The 13,058-nt window shown below is 41.7% G+C and overlaps 1 protein-coding gene across 1 annotated transcript in view; it reads right to left on the bottom strand.

Moving 5' to 3' along the window:
• arhgef40 (Rho guanine nucleotide exchange factor (GEF) 40) overlaps positions 1-7,683 on the bottom strand; it is a 47,008-nt gene extending 39,325 nt beyond the window's left edge. Inside the window, exon 1 of the mRNA XM_026162682.2 lies at positions 7,430-7,683. Coding sequence (XP_026018467.2) covers positions 7,430-7,432 — 3 coding nt within the window. The 5' untranslated portion in view covers positions 7,433-7,683. The remainder of the gene's footprint in view (positions 1-7,429) is intronic.
• Between the last annotated feature and the right edge of the window lie 5,375 nt (positions 7,684-13,058).

The following is a 13,058-nucleotide window of genomic DNA, read 5'->3' as shown; positions in this document are numbered from 1 at the left end:
CACTAAACTGAAAAAGTCCTCGTTAAAAAAAAAAATCAATACTGCTTATTTTCCAGTAGAATCACTGAAATGATGAGTGTTTCTGGGTAAAAGGTGAACACTCTTCTTTTTAACTTTAACTCTTTTGGTACACACAAAGCAAAGCAACAAGGATACATTCGGTAAATCTGATTTGTTGCTGGAATCCAAGACAGTAGAAGACATTCATGTTAAACCTGCTGCCTCTGCTTTGAGGGACTTTAGCTATAATCCAATTACTCTTCAATTGGACAGACACTGACCTTGAAATACAGGTCTTATTTTATAAAATGCTACGTTTTCAACAAATGCAGTCAACTTGCTGATAACTGTGCCCATGGCAAGTTATTACCAAACAAAGGAAACCAAAAATTGATGGAAAACAGAAAATGAAAATAGCTTTCATTTCAGAAGAGCATGAATGGTCGTGCATATATTCGAACATGTACTGTATGTGCAGAAGGATTTTTGTGAGTCAGTTTTTTGAGGCTATATCGAATAATGACTGCACTGTAAAGCCTGATGAATGCTATATATCCACCAATACTTGTGTTCATAAAGCACTACACTCACCAGCCATTTGGTACATGTTGCCAGTAGTGGGTTGGATCGTTTCCGGCTTCCTCTGAAGCCACATCTTTGTGGCAAACATTCCCCAGAGTATCCCAGAAAATATCCCCCACACTATTACCCCATGACATTGTGTGAATTTTAGAATTAGTTTCCTTTTTGTAGCTAATTTAAGTGATAACTAATGCGGTCTACTGCTGCTGTTCAGAGATGCTCTTCTGCATGCTGCATTTTTAACAAGCGGGTATTTGAGTTACTGTTGCTTTTCTATCAGCCTGGCTATTCTCCACTGACCTCTGGCATCAACAAGTCCATTTCACCCAAAGAACTGCCCTCAGTGGATATTTTCTCTTTTTGGACCATCCTGTGTAAACCCCGGAGAGGGTTGTGTGGAAATCTGCAGTTTCTGAAATACTCAGACCAAGTCACTTTCAAAGTAATTTAAACCACCTTTCTTCGTCATTCTGATACTTGGATTGTCTGATACTTGGATTCAGTAGATTGTCATGCTCATGTCTCCAAAATGCTGCCATTTGATTGGCTGATCCAAGTTAACGAGCAGTTGAACAGCTGTACCTAATAAAGTGGCTGTGGAAATAGGAAATAGGAAATATGTAAGAGTACTAAAAAAAACTGAGGTTTGATAAATTACGAATGGCAATGTAGCGTATGCAGATGGGGGAAAAAGCACTACAAAAATGGTCGTGACCAGTCAGTGAATTTCTCTTTTTTTGTCAAAAACCAGCTTGTTTTGTGTTATTTCAAAATGCTTTCACTTGATGAACAGCAACCAGAAACACAAATACCCCGTCTTCTAACTACAACTTACAAAATGATGGGTGACATATTGCTCACTTTGTTTTGGTATTTTAGAGTCTGACATGGTTGAGTCATCTATAAAATGGTGTGCTTTTTCAAGGCAGGACAGTCTGTTTAGTGTGCATCTGTATCCTCATGTTTGTACGGTAAAAAGTGGACACTGTGCGAAATTGGGGTCTGTCATTCTTGAGTCAGACTTCCTGTCTTTCTCTCCCGTACGGCAACTTGTCTTCCACCGATGACTGGCAAAGAGAGAACAATGGAGATATGCAGGAAGGGGTGTAGAAAAACGAGTGAGAACTCAAAAAAATAAGCCTGAGAGAGAAAAATAAGAGCCTGAGAAGTGGTTTCGGAGCTTATGACTGAGCGAGTTGAGAAACAGACTGAAAGAGAGACATTGAGAAGACCAGACAGATTTGCAGTGAGTGGGGGTTCAGACAGAAAGTGAGGGAAAAAAAGAGAACAAAAAAAGGAGGCTGACCAGTGGGAGAGATCGATGGCAAACAAGAGCAGCAGCAACCATGATAGAAACCAGATGTACATGAAGGACAGAGAAAGAGAGGAAGACGATAGAACAGGGAGGGGGCTTCGGTGAATGGAGGAGAGATAGAAAGTGACATGATTAGGAAGAAAACAGGAGAAAGATGCTGACAGGGAAAGAATGAGGAAAAAGAAAAAGTGAAGCGAAGCCAGCAAGGGAAAAAAGGCAGACAGACAAAAGGAGGATGAAGGGGGAAAGGGGGGAGGCCCAACATTGATTTGCTTTCTTAAATAAGCCTGTACAGCCAGATCTGATCTGACCTACTGTAGGTCAATCGGCTTCCAGGGATTTCTTATGGTTTGTTCTAGACTATTTAAGTGCTGAAGGAGTGTGGGCTGTTCTGAATTCATTAACTGCAACATAAAAAAATCACAAATATAAATGATTAGAATGGGAGTTTCATACATTTTTTAAAATCATTAGACTTCCAGGAATGTAGAGAATCCCAGAGTTAACAGCTTATGAGCATAGTAATACTCCTGTGGAAAAAACCCTGCTTTTCATGCCTCTCCTCATTTTTGTATATGTTTGAGAAGTCTGCGCAAATGTCTGCTGAGCGAGGGGCAGGGGTTAGCACAAAGTTTGTTGAACTATGACTCTAGCCATCTCTGCAGGCACATGGGGTCACAGCTGACCAGTCTTTGAACTGAAAGATGGACAGAAAACTAATAGGCTGTCTTTTGTTTCTGAATTAACAAATTATATTTCACAAATTAGCCAACATTTCAGGGATATACGCATGTATCAGTCAAACAAATGTCCATCCATTTTCTGCTGCTTATCTGGGTTCGAGCCACTGGGCAGCAGTATGAGCAGATAAGCCCAGACTTCCATCACTCTAGCCATCTCTTCTAGGTCATCCAGGCGGACACCCAGTCCTTCCAAAACCCGTCGAGACACATTTTCCAGTGAGTCCTGGGTCTGCCCCAGGACCTGCCCTGGTAGGAATCGCTGGAATACCTTACCTAGGAGGCATACAGGTGTCCTGATCAGATGCCTGAAGGAAGGAAATTTTGAAGGAAACTAATTTCCGCTTGTATCTGTGATCCCATTCTGTCAGTCACTATCCAGAGCCTGTGACTTTAGGTGACAGTAGGAACAAAGCCTGGCTGGTAAACTTTCATGCTCAGCTCTTTCTTCACCAGGGTCTCCCATGACAAAGTGGAGGGGCCAGACAAGAAAGACTCAGACAACCCTATCACTTCACTATATCTCTAATAACTAAGAGATCTTAATGATCTAATCAATTACAGATCTAATAAACTAGAGATCTAGCGAACCCTTGCGGGGCAGGGTTACTGGGCCCTCACCCTGTGGTAGAGCATCAGGGGAGAGTATTTGGTGGCTTCGCTTTATCCGTAAGAAGCAACATTGATCCATCCCTCTGTGCACCCACCATCCACTGGAGGGCTGTAGGGGTTCGGCTCTTTGGGGATTGGCCTAATTTGTGAATGATTGTAGGCTCTGCCATTTGAACTACAGCCACCCAAAAGCAAATGCATTGATATCAACAATGACTATCATCATTTAAAAATCACATGCTAAATGATTCATAGCTGCATGGACTGTGAATTTTCTCGAGCATAGTCATTTACTCTGAACAAGTTCAGCACTGTTGTTAAGGTGGAAGCAGCACAGCAGTGCCAGCAGAGTGGGAGTGGTAAATACTATGTTGTCTAATGGTGAATGCTCTACACATAAGGGATCAGAATAATGCCACCTTGAAATGAAACCGAAATGGGGGGTTTTTCGGTTTCATTTTGTCACACAGTGGAAATTTGTATTTATCTTGTATATTGTTTTTATTCTGATTTTTAGTGTTTATTTATGAGTGTTTTATTTGCATGGTTTTTAGTGTTTTATGTGACATGGTTTTTATCCACTGTGGACTGGCTGCACATGGGACAAATTAGCTGATAGGGACCACCTGCTGAGGCAGGGGTGTGTCCAGAGGTGGCCTATCAGGACCATTGTTCTGGCCCCTATTTGTTATGTTGCAGGACACCGACGCAAGGGGAGCTGTGGCGGTGGTCGCATCATGGATTCGGGTGCAGAACGCAAGCCGGGCTGGGAAGTGATGGGCCAGCGGAAGGACAAGAAGATGGGTGGCTCTTTCTTGTCTGCTGAAGACAGGGCTGGCGTGGACTCTGCTCTAAAGGAGGAATTCCTGGCCTGCTGATGGACCCATACTGAACATGTGGCCTAATTATAGCAGGGGGGGTTTTAGTGAATGTAGAAAATGGTAGTTTTATGGGTTTTAGAATTGTTTTTAGTAGAGAGCAAACATTTTATTATGTACATTTTAAGGGTGTTTTATTTGTGCTCCCTGGCCTAGTAATAAACTGTTTCTGATCAGACCTGCTCCCTCTCTGTGCCCGTGGTATCTGACTCGCTTGCTCCCCCTTGTATTTTAAAGAATCTTTCTTTTTAGCGTGACATTCTGGCGCGACCGCTTTAGTGTCCGCAGCGCGTTACAATTTCAAGGTGGCATCATTCTGATCCCATATACACAAGGGTCCTTTTTTACCCAGTGCAACAGAATGGCAGCTCACCAGCTTAACTGCCCCTCCACTGATGTACAAACAGTGCTTTGTTATCATTTATTAACACTTAGTATAAGAGTGAAAATGAAAGGATGTCAAATGATTTGGCAACTACTTTGTTTTAAATTCAGACTAAGAGCAAAATTAGATTAAAAAATGTGACACAAACTCTTATTAAGTTAAAAATAGCTAGCTAGATATTATAGTAACAGCAATTTTCTGTTATTGGGAAAGTCTATAAATATATCGGCACTATTCTAATCCTTGGTAAACTGTGATGTCAGCCATGAACACTTTGGGGGATAATAAATGTTCAAAAAAAGAAACCTGTTAACATAAACACCCGTTTACCTCTTTTTTTTTTTTCTTTCCACGTCCACATCAAAAATGCAAATCTGAGTTTCATTAGCAGCTAAACACCATTTGGTTACCACCTAGTTAACATTTTGTCTGCCATTTGGTGCAGAAAGCATGCAGTGGGTTTTATTGGAGCATTCTGGTGTGGCTCTGGGTCCAAAAACAGAAACAGTGAGCTGGACGTTTCTAAAATGCTCACTACAAGAAAACTGCAGACTTTTTAAGCCTTCTGCTCTATGTTCTTTGGTCTAATATTAATACATATTTAAGCAAAAGACCACAATTTTTATCATTTATATTATCGCGGAAAAAGCTAGATTGGTGATTATGAAGTTGGATAAAATGTCCAATAAAAATGGCCCAAACAGCAAGCTGCTGAGCTGAAAAGTAGCCATCCTCGGTCTGTATGCACTCTACGTGTCAGAAACTCTGAACAATCACAGGAAACTTTGTTTGCTGTGATTGACAACATGATTCTGTCCTGTCTGGCTCTTTCTAGTGCAGTTATCTCCACTGAACTGGCACTGCAAGCATGTTTAAACAAACACAGAAAATGGTTTGCTATAGCTTTCATAATACTGTACATATTTTTCTTTTTTTCCTTTTTTTTGATGGATTGCCTTGCCAAACTCAAGGACTGGTACATCCCATTAGTTTCAAAATCAGAGATTTCTGGGCAGAGGGAATGGAATTTTCACAAGGGAGCCCTGCTGTATGTGTTTGAGTGTGTGTCACTTTGTGTTTGCTGATTTATGTTAGCGCCTATGTACATGTGTTTGTTAGCAGCCTTGTTTGCCCCTGAATGGGAATGCACCCTCATTGTCCACCTTGTTAGGTATTCAACTGTTGGTCAGCGTAAATATTTTTAATCAGCCAAGCAAATGGTAGAAACTGACTTTGACAAGATGGAGTTTTAAAGTTTAGACTGAGCATCAGAATTGGGGAGAAAGGTGATTTAAGTATTTGAATGTTGATGTCAGACAGGCTGGTCAGAGTATTTTAGAAACTGCTGATGTACTGTTATTTTCCCACACAGCCTCTACAGAGAACAGTCTGAAAAAGAGAAAATATCCAGTCAGTTCTCTGGGTGAAAATGTTTATGTCAGAAGTCAGATGAAAATGGCCAGAATTCTTCAAACTGTAACAGTAACTCAAATAACTACTCATTACAACCACAGTATGCAGAAGAGCATCTCTTCAGCAGCAGAAGATTACGCCAGAAGCTACACCATGTCGAAAAGCTCAAAGCATCTCAAACTGGTTTCATGAACATGAAAGTAAGTTCACTGTACTCAAATGGACTCCAGTCAGACACACACAGTCAGACAGATCGCAATCCAGTAGAGCATCTTTGCGATGTGGTGGAATGGCAGCCACATCATGGAAGTGCAGCCAGCAAATCTGCAGCAACCATGTGATGCCGTCATGTCAACACGGACCAAACTCTGTAAGGAACGTTTCCAGCAACTTGTTGCACCAATTTAGAATTAAGGCAATTCTGGAAGCAAAAACGGCTCCAACCCAGTGCTACAAAGATGCAGCTGATAGAGTATCCAGTGAGTGTCCATGCGCAATCACGTTTTTGGTGGGCTGTTTGTTACATAAACTCTTATGAGCACAGTACTGTGGGAAAAGTTTGATTTCTCTCCACGTAACGCTTTACTGTGACTCTGTGTTTTCGTGTGTACATCTGTTACTGTTTTCCATTCTAAACTGTCCCAACTGGGGATCGAGGAGAACAAAACTGCACAGCACATGTTCGTCCTTCCCCGAGGTCCATGCCATCCCTTGTTCCTCCTTTCTCTGCTCCCTCCCCCTTTTCCCCTCTCTCCAGCTTTTTCTCCCAGGTCCAGTGTGGAAAATGCAGCATCACTGAAACCACCACCGCTGCTCTCCAAGTCTCCTAAAAAAAAAAAAAAAAGTAACCCTACCCTTCTCTTTTATTCTCTTCCTTCCTTGCACAGCTCTCCCTTTTTTTTCTGCTCTCTCTCTTCCTCTCCCTGCCAAACTGCTCCACCCAACTCGCAGAAGTTGAAATACAGTCACAGACTTTCTTTGTTAACTTGGTATCCTCTTGATTTAACTTCTCATCAGACACATTTGCATGTGTTTGCCATCTCCCAGTCTGTCTGCCTCTGTATGTCACTGATCAGACCATAAGTGGGAGGAGATGGTTAGTCAAACTCCCAAGAGATGCAACAGAGGACTCTTTTCACTTTAGAGGCAGTCCCTTACTCCCTCCGCAAGTCGGCCACAAAAATCACCAACGTCACACATTTTAAATCGTATCATTATGATTTAGAGCCATTGGGATCTAAGTTGAGCGTTGTAACTGCTGACTAAACATCTTCTCAAATCAAGAGCAAGCCTTTGTCAGAGATGAATGAGGGATCCTTCTTCTTGTTCAGTTTAAAATGCACATGTGTGATCATCTATGCACTAGTCATGCATTCAAGAAGTAAAACAAGATCATTTATATCCATGGGCATAAAAGTTACACAAAAACATTGTGACAATGACGAGTAAAGATACCAGTAAAGATTTCTACACACAAAAACAAAAAACAAAACAGGGGACTTACCATGACTTCAGTCAGGAATTCCTACGTAGTCTTCGGGTCCTTTCCTGAATTCATTTCCTCTGCGCATTCTCCGCAAAACTTTCTCTTTGTCTCAGTTACAATAATCAAGCTGCAACTCCTTTACTTTATAGGTTCGTGTCCCCTTCAAAGCTCGCCTTCTGTAAGATTTCGGCACTTGAGGAGCAGCTCTCCTCCCCTCTCTTTCCCTTCCACTTCCACACTGTCTCGCTGTATTTCCCAGCCTGGGAATGTCCGAGCTGCACTGCTTCCCCCACCCCTCCTCTCTCCTGCCCGGCAGTCCCACGCACCCCACACCTCCCTCTCCTCTTCCTCCTCTCACCTAACAAGAGAACTACAGTCCCTCTCTCTCCTCTCAAACTTTCCATTTCCCCCAGTGGTAACTTAAATGAATGCACAATGAAAAACCGTTACCCCACCCAGCCACCAGCCACTAGAAACCTCTGATGTTTTATTGTGAGCTTCTATTCTAAGGGCAGATAAGCTAAGTGAGTCTGTGTGCAATCAAATGTAATCTCATGGAAAAGTGTGGGCTTCTCATCGAAAACACTCAGATATTAAATGGAAGCGTACGCACATGTTCAGTGCATCACTGAGGGGAGAAATCCCACCCAGCTGCCCTCCCCTTGACACATAAGCAAATGCCAGTGCAATTTGATAAGTGAGTCAACAAATAATGAAAATTCCCAGGTAGCACACTGGCAGCTGAACCAGTGGGCTCAGTTTAGGGCCCATCCTATGTACAGTTCAAACTTTTAGGGGGGCTCAGCTCCCAGTCAATGTAGGTGTTTCACATTTGCAAACCTCAATTCATTTGGATAAACTTTACAATGCTACCTTCAGAAGCAAACTAATTTGTCAGATGGCCTATTGCAATGTCCAAGAATAATTCAGAGTGAATAATCAGGGATTTCAATACAATCCACCCGTTTTAAGGTGGAGCCTTTAATTATCAAACCCGAGGCAAAGGCTCAGAAGTTAAAGAAGTATTTGTGGAAAAGTGGATACGATGAGAAACATGCACAACATTATTTCAGTCTCTTAACCACAAACCCCATGATATACAACAGCATTATTCAAGTACTGACACTGGAAAATCTCCCTGCCACTTCACAGACTTGCACACGAAGTAAAGTGGCAATAGAGTTGTTTTTAAATGAATAAAAAACCCTCCGTCTATGCACACTCAGCACAGAGCATCATGTAGCACATTTTCACGAGTGGAGAATACATTTGTAGCTCCTCTTCCTCACATCCCCCGTGAGCAGTGCTTTAAGTGGCCCAAAAGAGGTGCCGGTACTCTATTTTTTTTCCGCCTCCCCTGAGGTAACAACAACTATATTGAATGGGTTTTATATACAACAGTCAACAGACAACCTTATACAAAATAATAAATCATTTTATTAGTTTGTGGATTTGCTTGAGCTAGAAAGAGCTACTGAACATAAATAAAATGTGCAAAAAGGTATTGAAATTTTTTTTTAACAAAATGTACACAAAATAAATTATAAACTAATTTGTATTTTGCTCTCTCTTGAGTCACTGCTGGTATCAGCAGCAGCACTTGTAAAGTGTACCTGCAGAGCTTGGTAGTTCTCCCATACTGCTTTCACTGTTCTCTCACTTGAAGCAACCCAATGCACTGATAAAACACGGCCTATCACAAGGAGACGTTGTCCAACATTGTGAGCACTCTCGGTTAACTCCCTTTGGTTTTTTGGTGATGCATGGTAGAGGGAGTAAAGCTGATCTAAGAATATTTTAAAGTGGTTGATTCCTCCTACCTCCTTCAAAACATCACAAACTGCCAGTTCCAGTCTGTGATTGGAACAATGCCAGACAAACAGGTAAGGGAATTTGGAACAAAGCTGCGCAGCAACTCCTGCTTTCCTCCCAAGCATCACTGAGGCTCCATCACAAGCAAATGCCAACAAATGTTCCTGTAGGTAGTGAGGGTCAAAGCCATTATTATGAAGACATCCTAACAGTGCTTCAGTGATGTCCTTTGCTGTGGTCCCCTGCAGCTCAATCAGTTCAAAAAATATTGTGTCTGGATTTTCAGTGGAAATAGCTGACCGCAGGCACACGACAAGCACAGACTTTCCACTTATTGTAGTGGATTCATCAATGAGCACACACAATTTTCTTTCATTCATCACTATGTCATTGACTACCTTCTTTTTCATTTCAGCTGCAATGTGATCCAGTATATTTGCACATGAGTTATTAGAGTGCAAAACTCTGCCCATCTTGACACCATTTAAGACTTGCAACTGGACATCTATTGGCATGTCTGTAAAGGGATGCCCATGCTTGCCAATCTTATAAGCTGCTCTAAACACATTGAAGTTGAAGCGTAGTCAGCCTTTCTCATATCTTCAATGTGTTTTTGCATTGTATTTTGTGTTGCCTTCTCTTTTATTTCAACTGCTTTCTTGTGATAAGTTGAGTCTCTGTGCTCTTTTATTTTCTTTCGTAGTGAGTTTTGTTGTGCAGCCTTGTCCCTTCCAAAAGACGAGATTAAGCACCCACTCCACTCCTGCGACACTCTCTGCCCTTGCTGCATATCCACGCGAGCACAAACTTGACTACACACACTACGACCCAACTTTTGATTTCTGCTGATCAGCCACTTGTAATTTGTGGAGAAATACCGGACTTGTGCTTGGGACCAACATTCTGGCCACTCATGCTCGCTAACGCGGCTGTTGTCATCGGTAGAAATGGTGTCATTCTCGTCCTCGTCGTCGCAAAAAGTGCCGTCGTCCGCGGCTGCGGCACTAGTGCAGCTTTCATTAGCTTGCGTCTGACCTGCAGCGATATCATTCTGGCTCGGTGGGGTGTCAGCCAGCGAGTCCTCTGATTCTGACCTTGTTCTTTTACTACTCAGAGTCTGAAGCCAGGAGAGCATATTAAGTGTTCATTGTTTTTGTATTTTAACCGAGCAGCTGTTTGCGCGTTTTACACACCCTCTCCGGACCACGTTGAGTTGTTGACATGACAACGGCAAAAGCGACGCATGCGCTTTTCACTTGTAAAACACATTGGTGTATGGGTAATGTAGTCTCTGCTCTCGGTGGGACGAATTAGGAAGCGTGCTTGTGAAGGGCGCTCTGAAAAGCGGCAGCGCAGCCAAACGATTATAACAGATGTGCAAATGAGAGTACCGGTACGCTAAAAGCACGTTCTGGGCGCATGGAGAGGTGGCGGTACTCTCAAGAGCTATATTTAGAAGTGGCGGTACTGAGTACCGGCGCGTACCGGCCCACTTAAAGCACTGCCCGTGAGGCCTTGTTTGTTGTTGGTACTTCTGTTCAGCTAACATGTCGTTAATTTCAGACACTTTGCAGCATCTATTTTTTAGTCTTTATTCTTTTCTCTCAGCTTTCTACCTCCAGCTTTTCACTACTTCCACCTAACTTTTTCTACAAGCTGAGAAGGTGTGGGAGGAACCGGTTTGCATTAAGAGATTTGATTGGGCAATCCACATTGGCCCACAGGGAAAGGCCCTGTATGGCAGATAAGCAGCCCTGCTGTAGACCAAACATTACCCACGTGGGCCCAGCCTACAGTACTTTGATAACCGAATAAGAGTTTAATTCAAATCATGCTGCATCTAAATTTAAAGTTCTCCCTAATACGAATCTCTCTATATAAAGTTCTTGACTCAGAGTCATCCAGAACAAATAATGCTGGATATATAAACCACTATAGACCTGCCGGTGATTAATTAAGCCTATAAATCATAATGGGGGTTATTTCTCCCTCGAAGTTTATTCACTTTGAGGATGAGCAGAATGAGCTAAATTAAAAGTCAGCTTTGTTTAAGGTTTGGATCACATTTTAGCTTTGAGATGACTCACAGTTTCTCATATGTTTTTACTGGATCTTTTCACTGAAAAAAGCACCGCACTGGTGGTTTTACTGTGCTTAATTTAACCGTAAGGGTTTGTGTTATGGATCGAGGAGGAACGATCTCAACCACTGCATCAGCGCCCCCCTGTGTTGTGTGTATGATATTGCAATTATGGAAAACCAGACAACGATGAGGAGCAAAGCGACACTGTACTGCCAAAGTATTCTCTCATGTGCCTTCACATGCACATGAACTTGAGTGACATCCCATTTTTAATCCATATTGTTTAATGTGAACATTTAATATTTGCAGCTAAAACAGCACCAACTCTTCTGGAGAGGCTTTCCACCAGGTTACAAGTGTGTTTATGGGAATTTTAGATCATTCGAGCACGTTTGTGAGGTCAGACATGGATGTCGGAATGAAAAGTCCTGGCTGTGCTCTGACTAATCCCAAAGTTTGTTTCTTTTTTTCTTTTTTTAAGGCTTTCAAGTGTTCCACACCAAACTCACTCATCCATGTCTTTATGGACCGTTTCTTGCCCACTGCTGTGCAGTCATGTTGGAACAGCAGGGAGCCATCCTCAAACTGTTCTCACAAAGTTGGCTGGATGAAATTGTCCAAAATTGTCTTGGGATGCTGAATCATTAAGAGTTCCTTTCAAACTAAAGGGCCGAGCCCAACTCCTTAAAAACAACCCCAAACGTTGGTGACCTCTGTGTTCTATGCCTCAGCAACTGCTGACTCCGCTCTGTGATTTTACGTGTCCTACCACTTCATGGCTGAGTTGCTGTTGTTCCCAGTTGCTTCCTCATTGTTATAATACCAATAACAGCTGACTGTGGAATAATTAGTAGCAAGAAAATTTCACATCTGAGCTTCTAAGAGCGATGCCGTTCTTTCACAGACGTTTGTAGAAACAGTCTGCATTTTGTACACCTGTGACCATTAAAGCAATTGGAACACCTGAATTCAATAATTTAGTAATTCTTCAAACTAAAACTAAACTGAAATCTAAAACTTGATGTGAAAAAACTTGTTAGCTTATGAAAATAAATATAAATGAAACTAGACATTAAAAAGAGAAAAGAAAAACTAACTGGACTAGAAAACTAAAATAAAAACAGTGAGGAGATATTTTTAGTCTTTTTAATAACACACGTAATTGTGTTATGTGTGCAGGCCAGAAAGACTTTAATGATCTATAGATGAAATAATATTAATACTAATTATAATACTAATAACGATAATGATAATGATAACAACAGTAGCAATAATATAATGCACTACAAATTAGAGGAGTGTCATTTCAAAGGAGTGACTGAGCTTACACCTGGCAGAGACACCAGGCAAGCAGGACAGGCAGAACCAGTTCAGGCCATTTTCAAACGTTGGGTGTGTTCGTCGTCACTCAGTTTATGTTACACACTTGTCAACACATATTACTCACCTGTTCCTTTTAAGCTACATGGCTGTGCCACACCTAAAGTAATGCTAGATACAATTGAAAGAATTTGACCTTTTGATTTGCGTTTACATTTCTTTCTATGTGCAACTGTTTCAAAGCATGCCTTTTAGAACTGGATCATATAAAACAACAACAGCAGAAATATTTAGACCATGACATTTTGCCTTATTCTGCCTCTGTGCATCACTACAAAAACATTTCAGAACAGACAGTTGGGATGTAACTGACCTGCACGCTTTCAGTTCAAATTCAACAAAAATCCTGATTTAACTGTTTGGGAATCACAG

Source organism: Astatotilapia calliptera, chromosome 3, assembly GCF_964374335.1.
Source record: "Astatotilapia calliptera chromosome 3, fAstCal68.1, whole genome shotgun sequence".
NCBI classification, from domain to species: domain Eukaryota; kingdom Metazoa; phylum Chordata; class Actinopteri; order Cichliformes; family Cichlidae; genus Astatotilapia; species Astatotilapia calliptera.
This window is presented reverse-complemented; position numbering and strand designations above follow the sequence as displayed.